This window comes from Sturnira hondurensis, unplaced genomic scaffold (assembly GCF_014824575.4).
Source record: "Sturnira hondurensis isolate 20B ecotype Veracruz unplaced genomic scaffold, ASM1482457v3 Scaffold0008196, whole genome shotgun sequence".
NCBI classification, from domain to species: Eukaryota; Metazoa; Chordata; class Mammalia; order Chiroptera; family Phyllostomidae; genus Sturnira; species Sturnira hondurensis.
In genome coordinates this window covers 4,094,432-4,114,904 of record NW_028080827.1, presented here as the reverse complement: position 1 = coordinate 4,114,904, position 20,473 = coordinate 4,094,432, and the positions used below count along the sequence as shown (strand labels likewise).

At 43.0% G+C, this 20,473-nt stretch overlaps 1 protein-coding gene across 4 annotated transcripts in view; it reads left to right on the top strand.

Annotated features, from left to right (window-relative positions):
• The window catches only part of FBN1 (fibrillin 1), a 227,932-nt gene that overhangs the window by 187,504 nt on the left and 19,955 nt on the right, over nucleotides 1–20,473 (top strand). For all 4 annotated transcript variants that reach the window (XM_037054584.1, XM_037054585.1, XM_037054583.1 and 1 more), the window contains 12 exons: nucleotides 198–320; nucleotides 4,206–4,331; nucleotides 6,301–6,417; nucleotides 7,474–7,602; nucleotides 8,216–8,335; nucleotides 10,710–10,835; nucleotides 14,588–14,737; nucleotides 15,112–15,177; nucleotides 15,449–15,565; nucleotides 17,324–17,443; nucleotides 19,171–19,293; nucleotides 19,850–19,981. In XM_037054584.1, coding sequence (XP_036910479.1) covers nucleotides 198–320; nucleotides 4,206–4,331; nucleotides 6,301–6,417; nucleotides 7,474–7,602; nucleotides 8,216–8,335; nucleotides 10,710–10,835; nucleotides 14,588–14,737; nucleotides 15,112–15,177; nucleotides 15,449–15,565; nucleotides 17,324–17,443; nucleotides 19,171–19,293; nucleotides 19,850–19,981 — 1,449 coding nt within the window. The remainder of the gene's footprint in view (nucleotides 1–197; nucleotides 321–4,205; nucleotides 4,332–6,300; nucleotides 6,418–7,473; nucleotides 7,603–8,215; nucleotides 8,336–10,709; nucleotides 10,836–14,587; nucleotides 14,738–15,111; nucleotides 15,178–15,448; nucleotides 15,566–17,323; nucleotides 17,444–19,170; nucleotides 19,294–19,849; nucleotides 19,982–20,473) is intronic.

Genomic DNA, 20,473 nt, shown 5'->3' with positions numbered 1-20,473 from the left:
ATGTGGTCATAGATCAGGTACTCACATTTAAGAAAAATGTTAGTAAAGTAGACAAATCAGAAAGTGATTTTTCAGGCTTACATTGTTCAATAGAAGGGAGCAAACTAAGAAAATATAAATTTATTTCGTGTGAGAGGTTCCACGAACTTGATACCAGGTTCTTTTCTCTGTTTAATGACATTCTCTTCTGCTGGTAGATATCGACGAGTGCCAGAACGGCCCCGTGTGCCAGCGCAATGCCGAGTGCATCAACACTGCCGGCAGCTACCGCTGTGACTGCAAACCCGGCTACCGCTTCACCTCCACCGGGCAGTGCAACGGTGAGTCGGTCCGCTGGCCGGACACGCCCTCCTAGTGGGTGGTCTCCTTTAAACTGCTGAGTTCCAGTAACTGAACTGGACGAAAAAGGAAACTTGCTGAAATGTCTAAACACTTAACCTTTTTCCCTCTTTATAGAGGAGCTGTTTTTGAAACAATAAATAAATCTTATATGTACCTAGATGTCATGGTTACCGATCTGCTACTCTGCCACAAATAGACACACACACACACACACACACACACACACACACACACACACTTCCCTAACCAGTATTCAAGACCAAATGCTTTTTATTTTATTTCACATAATCCTCCCGAGGCATGCAAGGCTGCTGCCACCTCAGCCACACACCCCCAAATCTCGACAGGGCCGCTCTCCTAGACTGTACGATATTGACCTGCCAAAAGAGACACACGAGAAGCAGCAAAACCACTCTTCCTCCTGAACCATTTACAGAAGAGAAATCACTCACTGAGGGAGGCAGCATCTAGTCACTGTCTTTTATTAGCTGGAAGTGACCTACGGGAGAATCAGAAAGTGTCTTCCAGAGGCTGGATCTCTCTTGTGGCTCACTGTTGTCAGGGCCGTGGCAGAAGTGAGGAGAAGGAGTGTGTCTTTGACTTAAAATGACGGTAAGGTTATTGATGATACCTTCCAGCCATTTGCATCAAATTGAAACACTGGTATTTCAGCCCAGAAGCAAAATAATACTTCAGAATGATTTTCTTGTATGTTTTAGAGTAATTATAAACCATTATATATTTAGCGAAAAGGTCAGGAAGAATGTGTTGTTTTGCTCATGGTTCATTTCACAGGGAGTTTCCTGGACATGTTACGCGTTTGTGAATGAAACACCACAAGGGAGCATGGTCAGATTTTCCCTGGGGTTCCTTGCCTACCCATGATTAAGCAGTAGGAAGTACACTGCTCTCTGTAGGGAATTTTGCATTGTTTTATGAGACCTTGGTGGGAAGAGGGTGTATTAGCAGAACAGAAACTCACTTAGAGAATCAAGACTTGTTTTGTTGAGTTTAGAGAAACATGTGCAAGTGTTTAGCATTTTGTCAACAGAGCTGTTTTCATCCATGTATTAAAAAAAATGACAGGAAAAGTTGGTACGTCTCTGATAGGAGCCACAATACCCCGGTGAAACTTGGCATTGAGGCCATTTCCTTGCATTTTGGTCTTAATTTATATTTCTTTGAAACTGGATGAAATAATTCCAATCAAAATAAAGAATTGCTGATAATATAGAACATGTCATTTCACACCATTTCACATTCAGGCAAGAAGTTATTTATACATCAAGACAGCATGTCCAGCCAGGGCCTGCTGGGCCTTCAGTCCCGTCATATTTTCTTGTAGAACATTAACAAATGAAACCCATCAGGCATTAACCAGCCATAAGTTCTAGGAGTGAGTTGTTTGAAGCCCAAGCTCAATTTCCCCTCATTCATTGAAATCAAAGAAAGGGAATGTACTTCAATTTTGCAATTCTTTAGTCTCTAAGGTTAAAGACTTCATTCTGGAGATGTCTTCATTTACATCTTTAAAAATGTTTTGTCTTTGAATGCTGTCCTATACATGGCATTCTTTTAGACATAATGTAAAATACTGCTCTTTGCCTGTGTTTAAAATGAGAACTGAATTTTTTATTTGAATTCCTAAGTACATCATTTCAAACTGCAAATCATAGCTGGCCGTAATACCCGCATTGTTGCTGAGAGATCCGAGACAACGGTTAATTAGATATGTAAGCCTGGGATACAGGTCGGGCTTCGGAGCTGCGCAGTTACAGCAAACTGCAGCCCCCCCTGACCTCTCTCAACCAGCTGAACACAAGAGACAGGTTCCAGCCACTTTCTCATGGTCTCTTCTCTCTCCACTGACTGAGTGGGTTCCCTGCCACTTGCCCAACCCGTGTTTAAATCCCCTGTCTCAACCTCAGACATAATCTCCTGGGAGTTCAAATCTTGATGCTTGAGAAACCTAGTTCTCTGGTCCCAAGACAAACTGAACTTCACAATTAAGTTCTAGAGAATTGTAACTTCCTGTTTCACCAATAGAATCTCAAAATACATAGTCCATGTTTTATTCATTAAAAATCATCATGAAGAAGGCAGTGTAGAAAAGAAAATTCCTGATTGGGGATCCATTTCTAAGATCCTTAATGCTCTCCGTTTCCCGTGGGCCCTGAAGATGAGACAGAGCTGACCCCTCACACACTCCTGGATCTACCACGATCTACCACGGCTTTGAGTCAACCAGGATAGGCCCGAAGATACACTCCTTCAGAGTCAGCTTCCTTCACCAAGCTTGGCAGTGAAAATCTGTTTCCTCTGTCTATCTCGGGGAGCAGGTTGCTCACTTTAAATCCACTTTCTCCAATGGAAACAATCCTACTTTTTTTAAAGAAGATTTTATTTATTTTTAGAGAGAGGGGAAGGGAGAAAGAGAGGGAGAGAAACATCAATGTGTGGTTGCCTGTTGTATGCTGCCTACTGGGGACGTGGCCCACAACCCAGGCTTGTGACCTGACTGGGAACCTAAATGGTGACCTTTTGGTTTGCAGGCTGGCACTCAATCCCCTGAGTCACACCAGCCAGGGCAGGAACAATCCTAATTTGTTGAGTTAACTAGCATTTCTGCATAGGCTAGCAATAGCCTATGCTACTGCTAGCCTATGCTACAGTTTAGTAGCCTAAACTGCTCTACACCAATCCCCCCTGTTAATGAAGTATTTGACCTTATTCATCACAACTCTGAATGTTCTGTATCCTGGAAGAAAGCACTTGTGAAAATGGAGGCCTGAGGGGATGAAATGGAGGGGATTCGTCTCTGCTGAGCACAACTGCTCTGTGCAGCAGAAAGCGCCCCGTCCCAGTTGCTGTCCTCTCAGTAGACAGGCAGGCGGCCAGTTGGGATCATTCAGCTGAGAGCAGGGTGCTGTTCTGCTTTGTGGCATTCACACCCGAGGGGGCAGTCTGCTGTTTGCCTTCTTTTGTAACAATAGGAAAATCAGGATGAATCAGTGCTCTTAAAATTATATTTGCCTGAAACGTATCCCGAGAGCTTTAAAAATTAAATTAGAGACACAAGTAGGCACGAAATTACGTCATGTGTGGATTCGTGCAATCAATTCTGCCCTGAAGATTTACCGGATTGCAGGAGAGCAACAGAGATTCAGTTGACGATCAAAATAGTTCAGAGCTTAAAGGCTGGCAGAAACAAGGTGACAGGGTTTTCCTCTGAATGAGTATAAATAAAAAGCAAGAAATATCATTAGAATTGTCAAATGCTAATAGGAGCCACGTGGAGACATGAAGACTTGGGTAAGATGGAACGAAAGTTCATAGGAATGAGACAAAACAATGAGGTGAAACTGGAACGAGGGACTGTGTGGGTTGTCCATCAAGAAAATCTATCTTACTGATGAGATTTGACTGTGAGGTAAATTTCCAGCGGAAACCGTGAGGGGTCAGTGATCTGAGGCACCAAATTTTGACCAGACAAAATACTTCAATTAATTCCACAGTCTGTGATGATGCTTTTAGGTAAATCCTTAAATGGATTATCTCCCAGCCTGGATTTTTCTGCCCCCTGCTATTTCTAAGTTTCTCATCTTTCTCACCTTTGTTGGATACCGCCCTGTTTTTCATTTTTTTCATGTAGTGTTAACATACTCTGGATATGCCCAGTAAATGAGAATAAGTTTGAACCAACTTTCAGGCAAAAAGAAACAGAATGCTGGTACTTGTTTTACAGGCTTAGTCTATAAAGAGCTCAGAGTAGTCCAGAGAGCAGTACTCAGGACTAAGTTATTCAATTTGATTTTGTCTTCTAAGGTTCCACTTAAGATGCTAAACGTGCTTTTTACCTACAGATCGCAATGAATGTCAAGAAATCCCCAACATATGCAGCCATGGGCAGTGTATCGACACGGTGGGAAGCTTTTATTGCCTTTGTCACACTGGCTTCAAAACAAATGCTGATCAAACCATGTGTTTAGGTGAGTGTGCGATTATCGTTTCCCTGTTTTCTTCCTATGCTGTTGAAAGATTCATTTGCGTCTGAATATATACAGTAGTTAATGCTAAACCTCTCAGTAGTTGCTTTGCCATTTATAAAATAAAAACACAAGCAGGCATGGAGCATTAACATCCTTTGGTATTTAATCTTTGGTGATCTGAACATCATAAACTTCTTCTTTGATATTCATTTGGCTGTCAGTCCAGAAAAACTTTTGACGAAGGGATACATTTAGAAAGCTATTTAGATAAAAAAAAATGACTTTTTATTAATGTTAACGGCCTAGTATGTTTTATGATATTTATGTGGGTTTGCCTGGTTGGAACGGAGTGTAGCTTTTGAGTGTTTGAATGTGAATGGTTTTCGAGGCGAGTCTGTAGTTTAAACCGATACTCAAATGCACATTGGCAGGCCCTACACGGGCCTAAAAAGTAAAGAAACATTTTCCTAGAGGAAAAGAGCTCATGACTTTAAATCTCTCCCTTGGTTTCAGTACTGAATCAGGAGGTTAATTTAGAATAAACTTCAAATATGTAGTCAATTATTTTCTCTCTTTACCTCCTTTCTTTTTCTACTTTAAAGCAATATCCATTAAGTCTTTTGGGGACTTCATGAACATGAATGAGTTTCACAGCTGGAGAAAGAACAATCCATAGAGTGATGTTTAAAGTGCTTGCCTTTGGCTATAATTGGATTCATCCATTAGGGAACATTCTCATAAAGTTCCCTCTTCTTCAGAGCAGACACGTTTTAAATTAAAGGAGTATAATCAGCCCTGCTCATCACCGGGGAGCTAACCTCTGCATGTCAATGTGACCCTGCCCAAGTTTCTTTCAGTCTCTTTCATGGGAATTATCTGCAGCCCCCCACCTGAGCACCTGCCCTACCCAAGTGCGGGGTCAGGCAGAAGCTCTTCATCACTGGCAGCACGACCTCTAAGGACGCACCTGCAACCGCAGGCACGCAGTTGGAGTCACTTTGGAGTCAGCATTAGCTTCCTGATTTAGGATCATAGACTATATACCTTCCTGTTCAAAATTGAAAGGAAAGGACATCCTACCTCTGAACACTGCCCCTGGCTAACCTAAGGTGTTACCTTCCACTCCCTCCCCCTCCCTTCGTCCTGGGCTTCCTCATTCTGCCCCACTCTTTCAAACCAGCAGTATCAACTTTGTTTCACTTAAATTCCTTATTTCCACCTTAGTATATAATGCACATCTACTCTCTGTATGAAAGGTGTCAGCTGCTGTGGTGAGATGTAAAGACAACATAGCTTTACAAAATAGTCAAACAGAAAAGTCGTAGACCAATGAAAAAACAAACAGCAATTTATGCGTGTTTGAGAGGAGCCCAATTCAGTGCTGTCACCTTGGGATCATTCTGGAGAACACGACAAGTCACTTTTGGTGGGAGCACTGGTGAGTTTTAGAGGTGGACTGGGAAAAAGGGGGAGATATCTACAATGCCAGGTGAGTTAGAAAGCTCATGTATTTGGTTGCTGATTGCAGGGTAATATCAGGTGACCCTCAGCTTTCTGGGAAACTGGGGTGTGAATCTTAAAGGTTCAAGTTTGCCAAAGGTGGCAGGCAGCAAATAAAGACCCAGATGCGCACAGGATTTTCCATTTACAAGTGAAAATATTTGAGAAAAGTGGCAAGGGTGGAGAATTCTAGAAGTAAATAGAATAAAATGATTCTTGTCCAGTTCTCGCGTCCTCAGCTTGCCTCCTTTCCCAAGCCAGCCAGGCAGTGACTTCCTCCCAAGGATTAGAACCTTGCCCAGTGCCGGATTCTCACAGGCAGTGGCTGCTGCTGGGGCTCATGCCAACACCAAGAAGTGCTCAGCCTGGGGCTGGCACTCTCTGAGATCTGAAGTGCCCATTAGCCCAGGTAACAGTGCAGCCTTGTCTGGTGGTAATCCTGTTTTTCTATGTCTCTTGCTCCTACTAGACATAAATGAGTGTGAAAGAGATGCCTGTGGGAATGGAACTTGCCGAAACACAATTGGTTCCTTCAACTGCCGCTGCAACCACGGCTTCATCCTTTCTCACAACAACGACTGTATAGGTGCGTGTGCGAAGTCGTCGTGGGTCCCCAGGGGAAGTCAATCTTACTTGTGTTCTTTGTAATTGGCATCATTCCCAGGGTGCCAACTGTCGTTTTCAAACACAGGCCATCTTATGTATGACAGTGGTTAAAAGGTTTGTCAACTAGAGAGCATGTGCTGATTAAATTTCAAATACAGCAACTACATCCATTACTTTTATTAATATGTTTATTAGCAGCTATAATGTTTATGTCTACTATGCTATAAATTAAATAAATTTAAAAATAATTGAATTTATTACATTTTAAAACATACAAAAGTGATTTTTATATACAAATTACATAATTTACGAACCATGTGGGCCTGCTTGTCCACATGTTTGACTATGGCCTCTCTTAAAAGAAGTAAATTATTGAATGTATTAAAACTTCTTTGTAAAACACGCTACCTTACTCATAAGTGAGGGTAATGAATCAAATTTGTATTGTTCTTGAGGCTAATTTCATATAATTCTAATTATGGGAATACTTAATAATACTCTCAGCTGTATTGTGTGCTAGTAATTCAGTTTTAGCCATTCAGATTAAACCTAAAGGGAGATAAAGGTAAACTCATATAAAATTCTAGTATGAATTGTCAACCTCTAATTAATAGAATTGTGTAATGTTACTAGGTTTTGACAGGTGCTTAAAGCCAGGTCTTTTTTGAAAGATTTTATCTATTTATTTTTAGAGAGGGGAAGGGAGGGAGAAAGAGAGAAAAACATCAATGTGTGGTTGCCTCTCACATGGCCCCCTACTGGGGACCTGGCCTGCAACCCAGGCATGTGCCCTGACTGGGAATTGAATCTGCAACCCTTTGGTTTGCAGCCCATGCTCAATCCACTGAGCTACACCAGCCAGGGCAAAGCCAGGTCTTTTATTGCAAACTAGATTTTCATTGAAATGTCTTACGTTTGGCTGAGCTAGTAAAGGCCACTGAAATTCAGAACAAGTATTTTTCCCTTTAAAGATTTTGCTCGTTGCTGGGATGATGACATTTTCTTTGGGATCTATCAAAGGATATTTTTTTGGCAGATGTTGATGAATGTGCAACTGGAAATGGGAACCTTTGCAGAAATGGCCAGTGCATCAACACAGTGGGGTCCTTCCAGTGTCAGTGCAACGACGGCTACGAGGTGGCTCCGGACGGGAGGACCTGCGTGGGTGAGTGCCGCCTCGGAGAGACCCTCCGAGAGCTTCCCTGGGGCCCACTCAGAGAAGCCCTCGGTGTCCATCATACCCTTCCTTCCGGAAGCCCGGAGGGAAAAGGCAGAGTGGAAGGGTAGTAATTCTGCCCTTCTGCACACACACACACACACACACATACACACACACATACAGGACACACACAGAGGCACACACAGAGACACACACGGGCACTCGTACAAACACATATACCACTTTCCCCTCAGCTTTCAAAGTGAAGTTGTTATACTCACAGAGAACAGTTAAACTGTGAGAGAGACAAACTGTTCTATTAGTGACTGTAATTCCCTTTCTTACATTTTTGTCTTCAAAATAACTTTGTAGTAAGCTCTCATATGATTTTTTGGCTGCTCTTGAAAATCTTCCTATCTGTTGACTTTCTACATGCTACACAGTTCTGATTGCTGTTAAAGCTTTTTTTATTGAGTCATTAATTTTTCTCTGTGATAGAGTTTTGTGGACGTTAATTGGTTTTATTTATTTCTTTGATTTGATTCCAGTTCCTTTGACTTTTAATTGTTTGATGGAAATTATGCAGGTAGAAACCTCTGCCTTCTTTTTTTCTTTGCAGATGTCAATGAGTGTGCTCTAGAACCTGGAAAATGTGCACCAGGCACCTGCCAGAACTTGGATGGGTCCTACAGATGCATTTGTCCACCTGGATACAGTCTACAAAATGACAAGTGCGAAGGTAGGAGGGATATCAGTATTTGCAAATAAGTGGTATTGGTTACTGCACTGACTTGTCGGAGTCAAAACTTTTGTGGTGGTGTGCTGGTGTCTTCATTTTGGAATACTTAATCGAAAACAAATCCAAGAGCAGAGGGTGTGACTTACGGCCTCATACTTAGATGGTGAGGCAAGGGCAGCTAATTCTCATGCTAATCCCTGAAGTTACTTGCTCCGGGCATAGGGATGGTCAGATGACCCTGACTCTTTTCCAATGTGTGTGTATGCAGCTTGTAAAAGACCTCGGATTCCATGTTTTTAAATGCTAGTAGTTTGCAAGCAAAAGTAGCTTCCTGATTCCAGTTAAAAATATTTAAATGACCACATTCAAGGTTGGTGCATGAGGCAGTATTATTTGTGTATGTTGGTTTGACTTCTAGAGAGAGAGGGGAATGTGTTACAACAAGGAAATTCTCAGCAAATTTTTTAGCACTACCTTCCTCGATACATATATCATTGCATGAAATGAAGGACATTAATTGTCAGAACTTTATAAATAACTAGCGTGGAAAGGATTCTTAAGAAATCACCTAGCCCACACTCCTGCCTTTAAACAGGACTGCATTTATTCCATAATGAGTGAGAAATTTCTCCACTTTTAATATCATCTGTGAGAAATTTTATTCTATATCCAATTTAAGTTGTAGTCAAGTGATAACATTATAAATGGAAATATATGATCAAAATTAGGCCTAAATGCAACTTATTAAACATGTTATTTTACTTTTAAAGATCAGTTTCATTCACTCGATGATTAACTCACACTTCCCCCAGAAGGAGCAGAATGGAAATGTGTAAACAGAAAAACACCTTCCTGAATAGTCCCTAAATGTGCCCGCCCTACAGTCTTGGTCCCCACTCTTAGGAAGTCAGCATCTACAGGTTAATTTCTACTGTAAGAGAAAGAATCAAAACAGCATAACAGTAGCCAAAAAGAAATGTATGAGCATTTTTGCCAAAGTTGACCTTTAAGGAAAGGTGGGATGTTGCGGTGCAGAGTGTGGGAGAGAGGAATGCGGTCATCATCAGCAGTGCAGATTTGTGAATGAACCACAGGAGGTATAAATGCAGTTATAAATGCCATGTGATAACATGGAGTGATGAAGCGTTGGCTTCCCATTGTACAAGATAGTCACTTTGCATTGTACTTTTGTAAAGTATCTTTTGTGTGGTATTTACCATGTTAAGGCAAGATAAAGAAGTTCATTTTCTAACTTCCCTTTATTTGGACCTTGTGGGAGTAGTGGTGTAATGCAAATACACTTTGGTGTGGGTAGAACTCTTTGCACAAACATAAGAATAAAGAGTCCCAAGATATAAGAGATATGTGGTTTCCTGGGGGTGGGGGAAGTATTTCCATAAAAATAATATGGGTCACAATCAATAGTTAAAAAGTTTTTCATGACAAATTTCTGCTGAAAGGGGAAGTGATAAATAAATCTGTTGCAAAGAGGGGCTATATGTTTTCCGTAAATAGGGTGATCATGTAACCTATTGACCAAACCAGCACAGTTTTGAGGTGGGCATCATGAGTAATGAGGCCAGGTCAGCAGGCGTGAGCTAGTGCGGTCCCAGGCCAACTAAGGCCTGTGGCTGCTTGAGCTATTCAGACTCTACCTTGGACCGCCTTTGATCACCCCTTTGTAATAGCCAAGATGCTGAAGGACCCATAACACAATTCCACGTGTATCAGATTCCTACTGTCTGCATGATGAAAGGAAAGCTACAGGAAGATATTTTTGTGTTTTCAGAAAAACAAACTTGCATGTGAGAGATCAGAGCTGCATCTTCTGTGATCTGTTCAGCTCACACTTTATAGGATTATTTTCCTTAGTGTTAGTGTCTTCGTAAAATTCACAGTTTGAGGGCTGTACCATGAGATACTGAGCAAAGCACTGTGAATGAGTGGAGGGAAAGGAATTTGGTTCGAAGGCCCGGATCTCTCCCTGAGTAACTCAGTGTGTTGCTTCACGCTCCAGAGCTTCTGCTCAGTGCGCAGGGGTGAAGTCAGACTGGAGTGTGTTGCTTCTTTCCTAGCTGAGGATAGAATGAAATTACTCAAACTTTTCTAATCAGTCTGGGTAAGAGATGTTTCTCATTGCATCCCTTAGAAGGTACTTGCAAATTCCATTTTTAGAACGAGAACTATCAAAGCTAATTTTTTAAGAGTCAACCCAGCCTAGAAGTCTACCCATGGCATTACGATATGGGAAAATATCCTCATAATTGGGAGAATTTTGAAAGTCAGTGCACTTTGTGTCCCCACACTTTACATTTAGTACCTGACCGTGTCTTCTTTGTGTTTTGCCTTTGTTGGACACACGTAATTCTTTTAGATATTGATGAATGTGTTGAAGAGCCAGAAATCTGTGCCTTGGGCACGTGCAGTAACACTGAAGGCAGCTTCAAATGTCTGTGTCCAGATGGGTTCTCTCTGTCCTCCACTGGAAGAAGATGCCAAGGTAAGAAGGGCCTTTGAAGGCTTTAGACTTTCATTACCCTGTGTCTATTTGTTGTGGTTTTATTTTTAAAATATGGCAAAGCTGCGGTCCTTTGTGAAAGAGAAGATGGAGAGTTTTTATTCACCCAGAGGTCTAATGATTACCATATGTGAGAAAGTTCATTTTTACTTTTAAGGTTAAACACTCATCCATCAAGCTCTGGTTGCTTGTGCAACAACTGTCCTGGCGCTCAGACCGCTGTCCCCCACTAAGAGCACAGATGCCGGTAGGTCAGTGCCTGGGGATGCGCCCCGAGCCACTGAGTAGGGCAAGGCCTGGGGGAATCAGCCACCAGACACACAGTTTCTGCCTCTGAAGAGGTAACCTAGGTAACTATGGGCCAAAACCTAGAGTTTCGGACAGAAAAATGCAGATTAACCCACATATTCCTAGGATGTAGTGCCCATCCCTTATACTACAAGTTTTCTAAGAAAACAGAATAGATTTGAATGGACCAGGATTCCTGCTGGGCCGTGTGCACTTAAACAGAATCAAAAGGGAGCCTGACTTTCAGCATAACACGGTGTGCTGTGTCCCAGAAAATGGCTTAGATCTCACTGAGCAATGCAATTGTGTGTGTCTGTCTACTTTCCTGAACACACACACACACACACACACACACAAGCACACATTTCTTCCCCCTCTCCCTTGCCCCAGTGCCTTTTTGTTGTTTGTTATTGTTCTGTCAGGGTTTTTTTTCTTTGTGTGAGTGTGTGTGTGTGTATGTTTGAGTGTTTGTTTTGCTTCCATGTTACCAAATGAGAGGCAATGGATATCATTTAAAATTCTAAAAATTGTGTTTGAAGTCTCAGCCCTGCAATTTTTAGCCTGGAGCAAGACATTTTATCTTTAGTAAGCCCAATATTCTCATTTGAAACAACAATAGTGATACCTGCCCCACCAGTCTTATGGAGCGTGTGACAAAGCCTTGTCAGTTCCTGAGTACTTGGTAGACTCCTGTCATTCTAATGGATTGACTTTTCACTTTGTAACTGGTGATTTAGTGACCTGCTATTGAAAGGTGAGAAAGGGGAGAGCCGAGAGTTCTCCGGTGGGTCTGACCTTACAGGTCGCTATCAGAGGCCCATGTGGGTTTGGAGGTTGTGGGTGGGGTGGTGCTTGATTCGAGCAGAGGCTCGGTCTGTGTGGTTCAGACCAGCCAGATACAATCGAACTTCTACTCCTTGGTTTTCGTGTGCCTGTGGCTTGGCCTGAGTTTGGAAAGAAAGCCCTGAGAAACCAGGTGTGAATCTGCCGATGCGGCAGGCCAGAGGAAACTCATAGGCTATTAATTCAATTTGCGCTGGCCTGTCACAGAGCAAGCGAACGCTGCAGGGAGAACCGGCCCAGCTGTGAGCAGCCCTGCCACATGCTCAGCTCCAAGAGGCAGAGCCAGAATTGAGGAACGCAAGCAGAGAAAGTGGCTGCCGTAGTTCTGATGAAATTTCAGAGGTCATTAGGGGCTCTTTGCAGAGGGACTGGTAAACGGGCATCCTAGCAAGCCCTACTTTAAGTATGTGGGCAAGCACGGCTCTCTTTCCCAATGCGAGGCACCTTTGGTTAGTAAACCAATTCTAGAAAATCACCACAAGCAAATGGAAATCTCCCACAGAGCACAGATTTTGCTGGAGCCAGGGAATTAAGACCGGGGTTTTTCTTAGAAGATGACAAATTAGGAGTCAGGCTTCTATTGCCCATGAAATGAGAAAATGCCACAGAACTATAGATACTGTTTTGAAGGAACAAATGTGATGGGTCTTGGCACGTGAAGGTCACAGATTAAAGGAACCACTGCCTCTCACAAAGTGCAGTGCAGGGAATTTGTCACTTGGGCTCACCCAGACTTCATGTGTTGGGGCCTTTGTGCAATGCCTGCGTTTGTTTTGCAGAGGTTGGGGTGATGGAGTGGTGTTGGGGAGGATGGGCTGGGGAACTGGGTCAGTGGTACAAGGGAGAGAGAATGAAAATTTTGACTAGTATTAGAACATGCATGTGTCTAGGTTTCAAAGAAACATTACAAGTTGCAAGACAAATGAAGGAATTAAATTTTAATATATTTGTTGAGACATTTTGATGAGTGATCACTAAATTATATCTTAAGACAGATATAGGCATGAATAATAAAAACAGGACCAGTAAACTCAAAACTTCATATGTAACAGTGAACTTGAAGATCGAAGCAAATCAAAAGCATTCTTTAGGAAACTGTAGTTTGGCAAATCCTGAAGCTTCTGAGCAAAGCAAACATTTGGTTGGCAGGACAAGGCTGGTCTTTAATTGCCCCTGACCTTCCAAAGAGTAGTTGACTGAAGGGTGCCTGTGAGGTCCTACCCATAATAGGTGCAGGAGAATTAGAAACTGAGGAGATAATTTATCTGGAAAAGTTGGTTAAAGAAGTCGAACAAGTTCACTGAAGGGGCCAACTGGATTTGACTTACCAGAGCCTGGTAAAACAGATAGATAGGTTAGATAGATAGACATTTTTACTTTAATTTAAGAAAATTTTGCTGCTATGATCTTTGGCAACTCAATTATTCTTACACTGTCTCATTTGTCATGAAGTAAAGGTTGGCAGAATTGTCGTAACAGAAATGCAAAGGTGACTATCCCAGTTTGCTACCCGAGACTGGGAACCAGTGATGGGCAAGAGCAGAGCAGATCAACACTGAAACAGGGGAATTGTGCAAAATGGATATGAAGCATTTCCTTCAAACCTGCAGATATTGCCTGTGTGTAACCCGAGAGGAGTGTGCAGGGCTTTGGAAGTCAAGTTTGAGGGAAAACACACTCCAGGCTCTTGGATGAGCTCACTTTTTAGAGTCACCCAATTCGCTCCATAAGAGATGGAAAAGTCCATTGCCAAAATTATGTCAGGCAATGTTGGAGAATTTTGTAGGAACTAGATCCCATATTCCATGTTGGAGTCACCAAGAAATAATCAATATTAAAAAATAAATTCTTTGAAAGAAAGATTGTTCTTCCTCTCAGTCCCTCAGCTCCCTGCTCCCCTCTTTACCTTGCTTCTCTCTGAGAAGCAAACCAGGCTTTGTGTGTGTGTGTGTGTGTGTGTGTGTGTGTGTGTACAGTCTGCAGGAAGCTCCACAGACACTTGGGTGACAGCACCTGTATGAGCAGCTGCTTCACTAAGTCACCATTATGCGGGGCCCCTGCCTTGTCACATTTTTATTTGCATTGGGCCTAGAATCTGGAGTTTTACTTTGGTTCCAGGGCTTAGAGGACACAAAATAAATGGCACAGTGTGATACCACAGTGAGTGCTAGAACTGGAAGGTTCACCTTTACCTTGTGTGCTTGCTCAGTGTGATCCAAAACACGTGTAAGCAGAATGACCAGGGAAGGGATCTTGTGAATGAGTCCATTTCTGGATGTCCCCATGCTGAAGTCACTGGTAATGTCATTTTTGAAATGTGACCCGGTGTTCATTTTCATTATTCACATCAGGTTGTTTTGGAAAACTGGCTAAAATGAGAAGTAATATGGTAAAAGTCACATAGATTTGTCCATCAGCTTTCACTACAAAAGTTACCTGTGACATTACAGATGTCAGCTCAGTTATCGTTATACCCACTTGAGGAGTATTACTATAACAAAGAGAACGCATTTAACAGGACAGCTTGTTTCTTATTCGCTATTACACATTAACGATTTAGTAAGAAAGCAACCGGAAGTTTCTCTCTTGACTTTCTGCTGCAGATTTGCGAATGAGCTACTGTTACGCAAAGTTTGAAGGAGGAAAGTGTTCGTCACCCAAATCCAGAAATCACTCCAAGCAGGAATGCTGCTGTGCCTTGAAGGGAGAGGGCTGGGGAGATCCCTGTGAGCTGTGCCCCACTGAGCCCGATGGTACGTTCCCGTCTGCATTTCTCACTGGGCGATTCAGAGTGCACACTGGCCGTGAAGGAAGGCCAGAGGCCTTGGGGAAACTAAGAAAATTTAACTTAATTTTCAGTCTAACCAACATGGTCATTAAAATGATCTTATCTCAGGAGCTAAGGTGGTTATGTTCTTCCAAACTATGTTACGAGGCGGAGCTGCCCGAGCAGTAGGCACACCAGCTCTCGGAGCCTCATTACCTGTCGCTGGGGTCTGGGCCTCTCTCGTTCATGGTTTCCCGTTACGTGCAGCACGTGGCCATCTGGCCGCCCCGTAGTGCTTGGGAAGGGGCCCGTAGCTGTTGCCGCTGGTCTGTCTGTTCATGAGTGTGTCTCCTCCCACAGAGGCCTTCCGCCAGATCTGCCCCTATGGAAGTGGGATCATCGTGGGCCCTGATGACTCGGCGGTGGGTGAGTGGCCTGTGCTAGACTCCCAGCCTTTCTGCAGACCAGCTACTCACCCTCGCTCATTTCTGGTTGTTCTCGTTTCTTCGTGCCCATCTTCAAAAATTAAGCTGCTTCTTTGTCTTTTCATTTAGATAACCAGTTGCATTACTGTATTGTATATACAATATTGTATTATAATAGATACTTCATTGATTAACACTGAAATGATTACAATTTACTTCTGTGTTTTTTTAAAAAAAATATTTCGTTATTCACTTTTTTTTCCTCCTTTAAGATATGGATGAATGCAAAGAACCTGATGTCTGCAAGCACGGGCAGTGCATCAACACGGATGGCTCCTACCGCTGCGAGTGTCCCTTTGGGTACATTCTACAAGGCAACGAATGTGTGGGTGAGTAATACATTGGCTCCTTCCACTGGGATGGTTACAACTTAAAAATTAAGCTTACAGCATTCACACGAGGAAGTTTAAGTACTGAGATGGAACAGAAATAAGTTCTGTTCATTCCATTATGTATCTGCAATATGAAATAGCTGAGGCCCCACTACATGCCAGGTACCTTGCTAGGCTCTGTGGCTACAGCAGTGAACCAAGCCAACACGGTCCTTCCTTGCATGGACCTTAAGGCTAACAGGGAAGACAGACATTGGACATATTTGAAGAGATGGTGGAAAAGGACAAAATCATAACAAAAATCTTCCTGAAATTTAAAAAAAGTTCAACAGTCATAATCTTATTCTCTTGATGTATAAAATACAAAACATACCCAGATTTTACCACTCTTAGTAATAGGCTCTATACCACTGTAATCCCTTTTGTTTTAAGCTTCTAATCAACCTTCTGTGGCTGACCTGTGACTTCTTAATCCACACTAACTCCAAATGGAATCCAAGTGTTATGATTATTTATCTAAGAAATCCAGACCTGAATTAATAATGGCACGAACATTAAGAGGTTGTCTGTGTACATTAGGAAGTGTCCCTTCCACACAAGAATTTGGGGCGTGGGGGTCTCGGCCACAATGACAGCTACGGGAGTGGAGCAAGCTCTTTAGGTCTTAGAGTGTAATGTTATGCAGATGGACTAAATTATTTCTGATTACCTTATAGCTCTAAAAATCAATGAGACTGTGATTTTTATTAACTTGAAGGAGATTTAATATTCCTTACAGTGAATGAAGCACAGTTTCATAGCAGAACCAAAGCAAAGTTGTCTGTGTTTCCTCTCTGGCTCTTTTGTTAATGCTACTCTGAGTTGACATGGGAGCCTCCTCACCTAGGCTCTCACTACCGTATTCTCTCGTCTTCACTTGCTGAATTCAGAACCCAACATAAACAGAACCTTTGATGATAGGCCATTACTTTTCTGTGCCCAACGTAGGCAAAATACAATGCTACTTCTCAAGTTTTTCCAAAGAAAGATATTCTCCCCCAGAGATGCTTCAGAATGAGGATTCTGGGTGGCTGGGTTGGGAGGCATATATGTTTTTTGGACCTCCTTGGTAAGACTGGTTCGCTCTCCACAGTTATTTAGAGAGAGCATACCCTAAACATATTTCTTTCTAGACTTTCTCCTGCCTAATGTAAACCATATGGTTTCAACAGAATCAACAAAATCTACTTGAATCTTGATTTTATCCAGTATATTAATTTTGCTTAACCTCTGGTCTCTTATTTTGTGTAAGTTTAGTCTTCTATTTTATATCTGGCCGAGATCCATCATGTTTAAGGCTTCTTGGAGAATGATGTAATGTAAGGCCAAACTGGAGATGAATTTCTAGCTTTAAATAAGGGGAAACTTTTGACTTGTGAGAGAAGCGTGGTTTTAACCCATTGAGCATCTGTTCCCACTAGAAGATTTACTTCTTTATGGTGTGGGAGGTTGGAGAAACTCCCGGAGAGGAGCACTGTGGGGGCTGGGAGCCCAGGTGCCATCAATGCCACTGCCACCGCCACTCAGCAAGGCCAATTTCACAGCTGTAAGCCTGTGGTGACAACACATGTGCCTTCCTTCTTTGCAAGGACAGAATGAGAGTAAAAGAAGACATAACAGATGGAAGTACTCTGATAGTGTGAAAATTATCATCTGAGTGTAAGCCCATCTTGTCTCAATTCATCCTGTTTTGAATACACGCCTGGTCACTTGCAGATACTGACGAATGCTCTGTGGGCAATCCTTGCGGAAATGGAACCTGCAAGAATGTGATTGGAGGTTTCGAGTGCACCTGTGAGGAGGGATTTGAGCCTGGTCCAATGATGACTTGTGAAGGTAAGCCTCTTAAATGCAGAATAGTTGGTTATATGGTCTGGTCTTGGAGACAACGGTTGGTTGATTGCAATTCTCAGTGTGAAATACCAACTCAGGATGTATCGAATAAAGGACACCTGGGCCTGATGGGCCGTTCCATCATTTCTTCTCTGTTGGGCCTCCTCTCTGCAGGGAGTATCTGAGAAGATGTGAGTGGCTCATGGCCCAAGTTACGCTGCAGATCATGCAGGGTCCTTGGTAGTGTCTCCCTACTTACTACTAATGTTTGGATACAACATGTGTCTTGTTTACTATCTTCTCTCCCCTATTCCATTTTCCTCTTCTTTTTTATTTTCATCTTGTGTGCTCCTTTTCTTTTTCTTCTACTTTTCCTTTTCTATTCATAGATGCATCTGCACACCAAGATAACCACCAACACCCTTTAGTCATTGCAGCAAAAAAGATTGCCTGTATGCTCTAAGTATCTGCCGGTGCACCTGGAAGAATGTATATGGAAAGAAAGAAAAGCCAGGAAGTGTCTAGCAGAGTGGTTCTCAGAGGGTGGTCCCTGGGCCAGCTACATCAGCATCACCTGGGAACTCGTTAGGAATTCAAATTTGTAGGCCTGACCCCAGACCTCTTGAGTCAGCAGCTCTGAGACAGGAGGCTCAGCAGCCGTCCAGGTGGTTCCGGTGTATTCCCAAGCTAAGAACCACGAGTCTGAGGAAAGGATGAAGGGGAGATGAAAGGAGATGGCAAAGTTGGTATTATCATGAATTCTTCTTTAGAGAAATGACCCACCCATTGTTGAAGTTGTGGGGAATCTTTCAAGGTCGTCACTAACTCATGATCTGGGATCTCACTGATGATCTCAGGGGGCATTCATGGGCTCAGGGAAAAACACGATAATCAAGATGGTCTGTTTTAACCCCAATTTTCCAAAAACACATTCTGATGGTTTCAAACGATGATACCCACAGGGATCGCTTTCCTCCATTAACAGTAAAGTCATTCTCATCTATTTAAGGCTCTCACCTGGCCATCACTGTGACCTGAGTGTCTCTGAAAGTGGTACGATAATTCAGAACACTACCTTCTTGGGCATAAGAGTTATGTTAGCTCACAGAAGCCTCTCTTCTATAGGGAAAAGGAGCTGGTTAGCAATGTTGGAGGGTCTGCCTCTGTTCTGACAACAACTGGCTTGGCGTTTGCTTTGGCCGAATGGGGTAAAACTGTTGCCACTGCATGTCACTTTGGGAGTGGCAAGTAGTCAACTCAAGGCTTCAAAGCCAGAATGTTAGGCTTCCTTGCAGGGGTGTCCAGCCTTTTGGCATCTCTGGGCCACACTGGAAGAAGAGTTGTCTTAGGCCACACATTAAATACATTGGAACATGTAATCATAAATAAATCTCATAATATTTAAAGTAAATTTACAATTTTGTGTTGGGCCACATTCACAGTCATCCTGAGACGCATGCGGCCCATGGGCCACGGGTTTGACACCCCTGGATAGGGTGACTTACAATTTCTCATATCGACCTAAAAATGATTCATCATCTCACAGGAACAGCAAGCTGGGAGGATCGGGATATGTGCTTACCCTACTCATTTTATAATTCACTGAAAACCAGAGCCTGCTTGGTCCATCCATGTTTATAACAAGGGAGCATTTCAACTGCTGGTGAAAGCAGATTCCTTCTTTTGGTTGATGGCCTTGATCCATTGTTTTCTTATTGTTTCTGCTGCAGATATAAACGAGTGTGCCCAGAATCCTCTGCTCTGTGCTTTCCGATGCGTTAACACTTATGGGTCCTATGAATGCAAATGTCCTGCTGGATATGTTCTGAGAGAAGATAGGAGGATGTGCAAAGGTGAGATAGCCATGTTCAAGGTCATCCAAACAGGGAGCTCTCGCAGTATTTGTGATGGGAGGTATCACTCCAAAGCTTCTAACAGTAGAGGGGGCCTGGAAATTGGGAAACACTGCTGTTGTCCTTGGGCATAATGGGGGTCACCACTGCTACCTTTCCGAGTAAATTGTAGCTTGAGGCATCCAGCTGAGTCAAGGGCTGCATGACAGATCCCTCTTCGTTCCCTCTGCATTGCCTCCCAGCCATGCTGCAATCGCGAATGTACGAAGAAGACATTTCCCACATTCCAGTAGTTCAATATGAAGAGGTTGAGCCAGAGATAGTCTATTCATCAAAAAGGATGAAAAGCATGCTTCCTGCTTCTGAAGAAGTTACCAGTTAGTTAGGGAACAACTTCTTCAAGTTTGTAGGTGGTTAGAAGACATCTTCCCACTCTTAGGAGGCCACAGAGTCCAACAATGCAAACGGAAATAGGTTATTGAATATGGTTTTATGTGTGAATGGCAAGAAATGAATGCGGTTTCTTCTATACATTGTCGTGGCACATCTTTTGCAGACGAGGATGAGTGTGAAGAGGGGAAACACGACTGTGCTGAAAAACAGATGGAATGCAAGAACCTCATCGGCATGTACATGTGCATCTGTGGGCCTGGGTACCAGCGGAGACCTGACGGAGAAGGCTGTGTCGGTAAGAGAATCCCTGCGGGAGGCTTTGCATGGGTCCGAAGGGACACAGGAAAAAGGGACTGGGGATTCGCCCTGATGGGCACTGTGTTCTTCTTGGCCAGAGCCATTTTACCTCTCTTAACTGTATGACGTCACTTCCCGTGGAGGTCCCTTTGCCTTGTGATTATCTAGGAATTCCACCAGTGCTGTCGTTATCTCTCTCTGAGCTGGTCTCTGCCGACCTTCTCAGCTTGTTTTGCTGCCAGGATTGGAATATCAGGTATTTCCTCTATGGCACAGGTGGCGAACACAAGTCCTGTGGGCCAAGTCTGGCCCTCTACCTGGTTTTATCCAGCCTGCCACCTTGTTTCTACCCAGCAACAGTGCTGAGCTCCTTGTCCCTGGTTAAGGAGTAGTTACATTTATACAGTCCTAAAATTACATTCAGCCCTTTGAAGGCAACCGTGAGGCTGATGTGGCCCCCGGTGAAAATGAGTTTGACACCCCTGCTTTA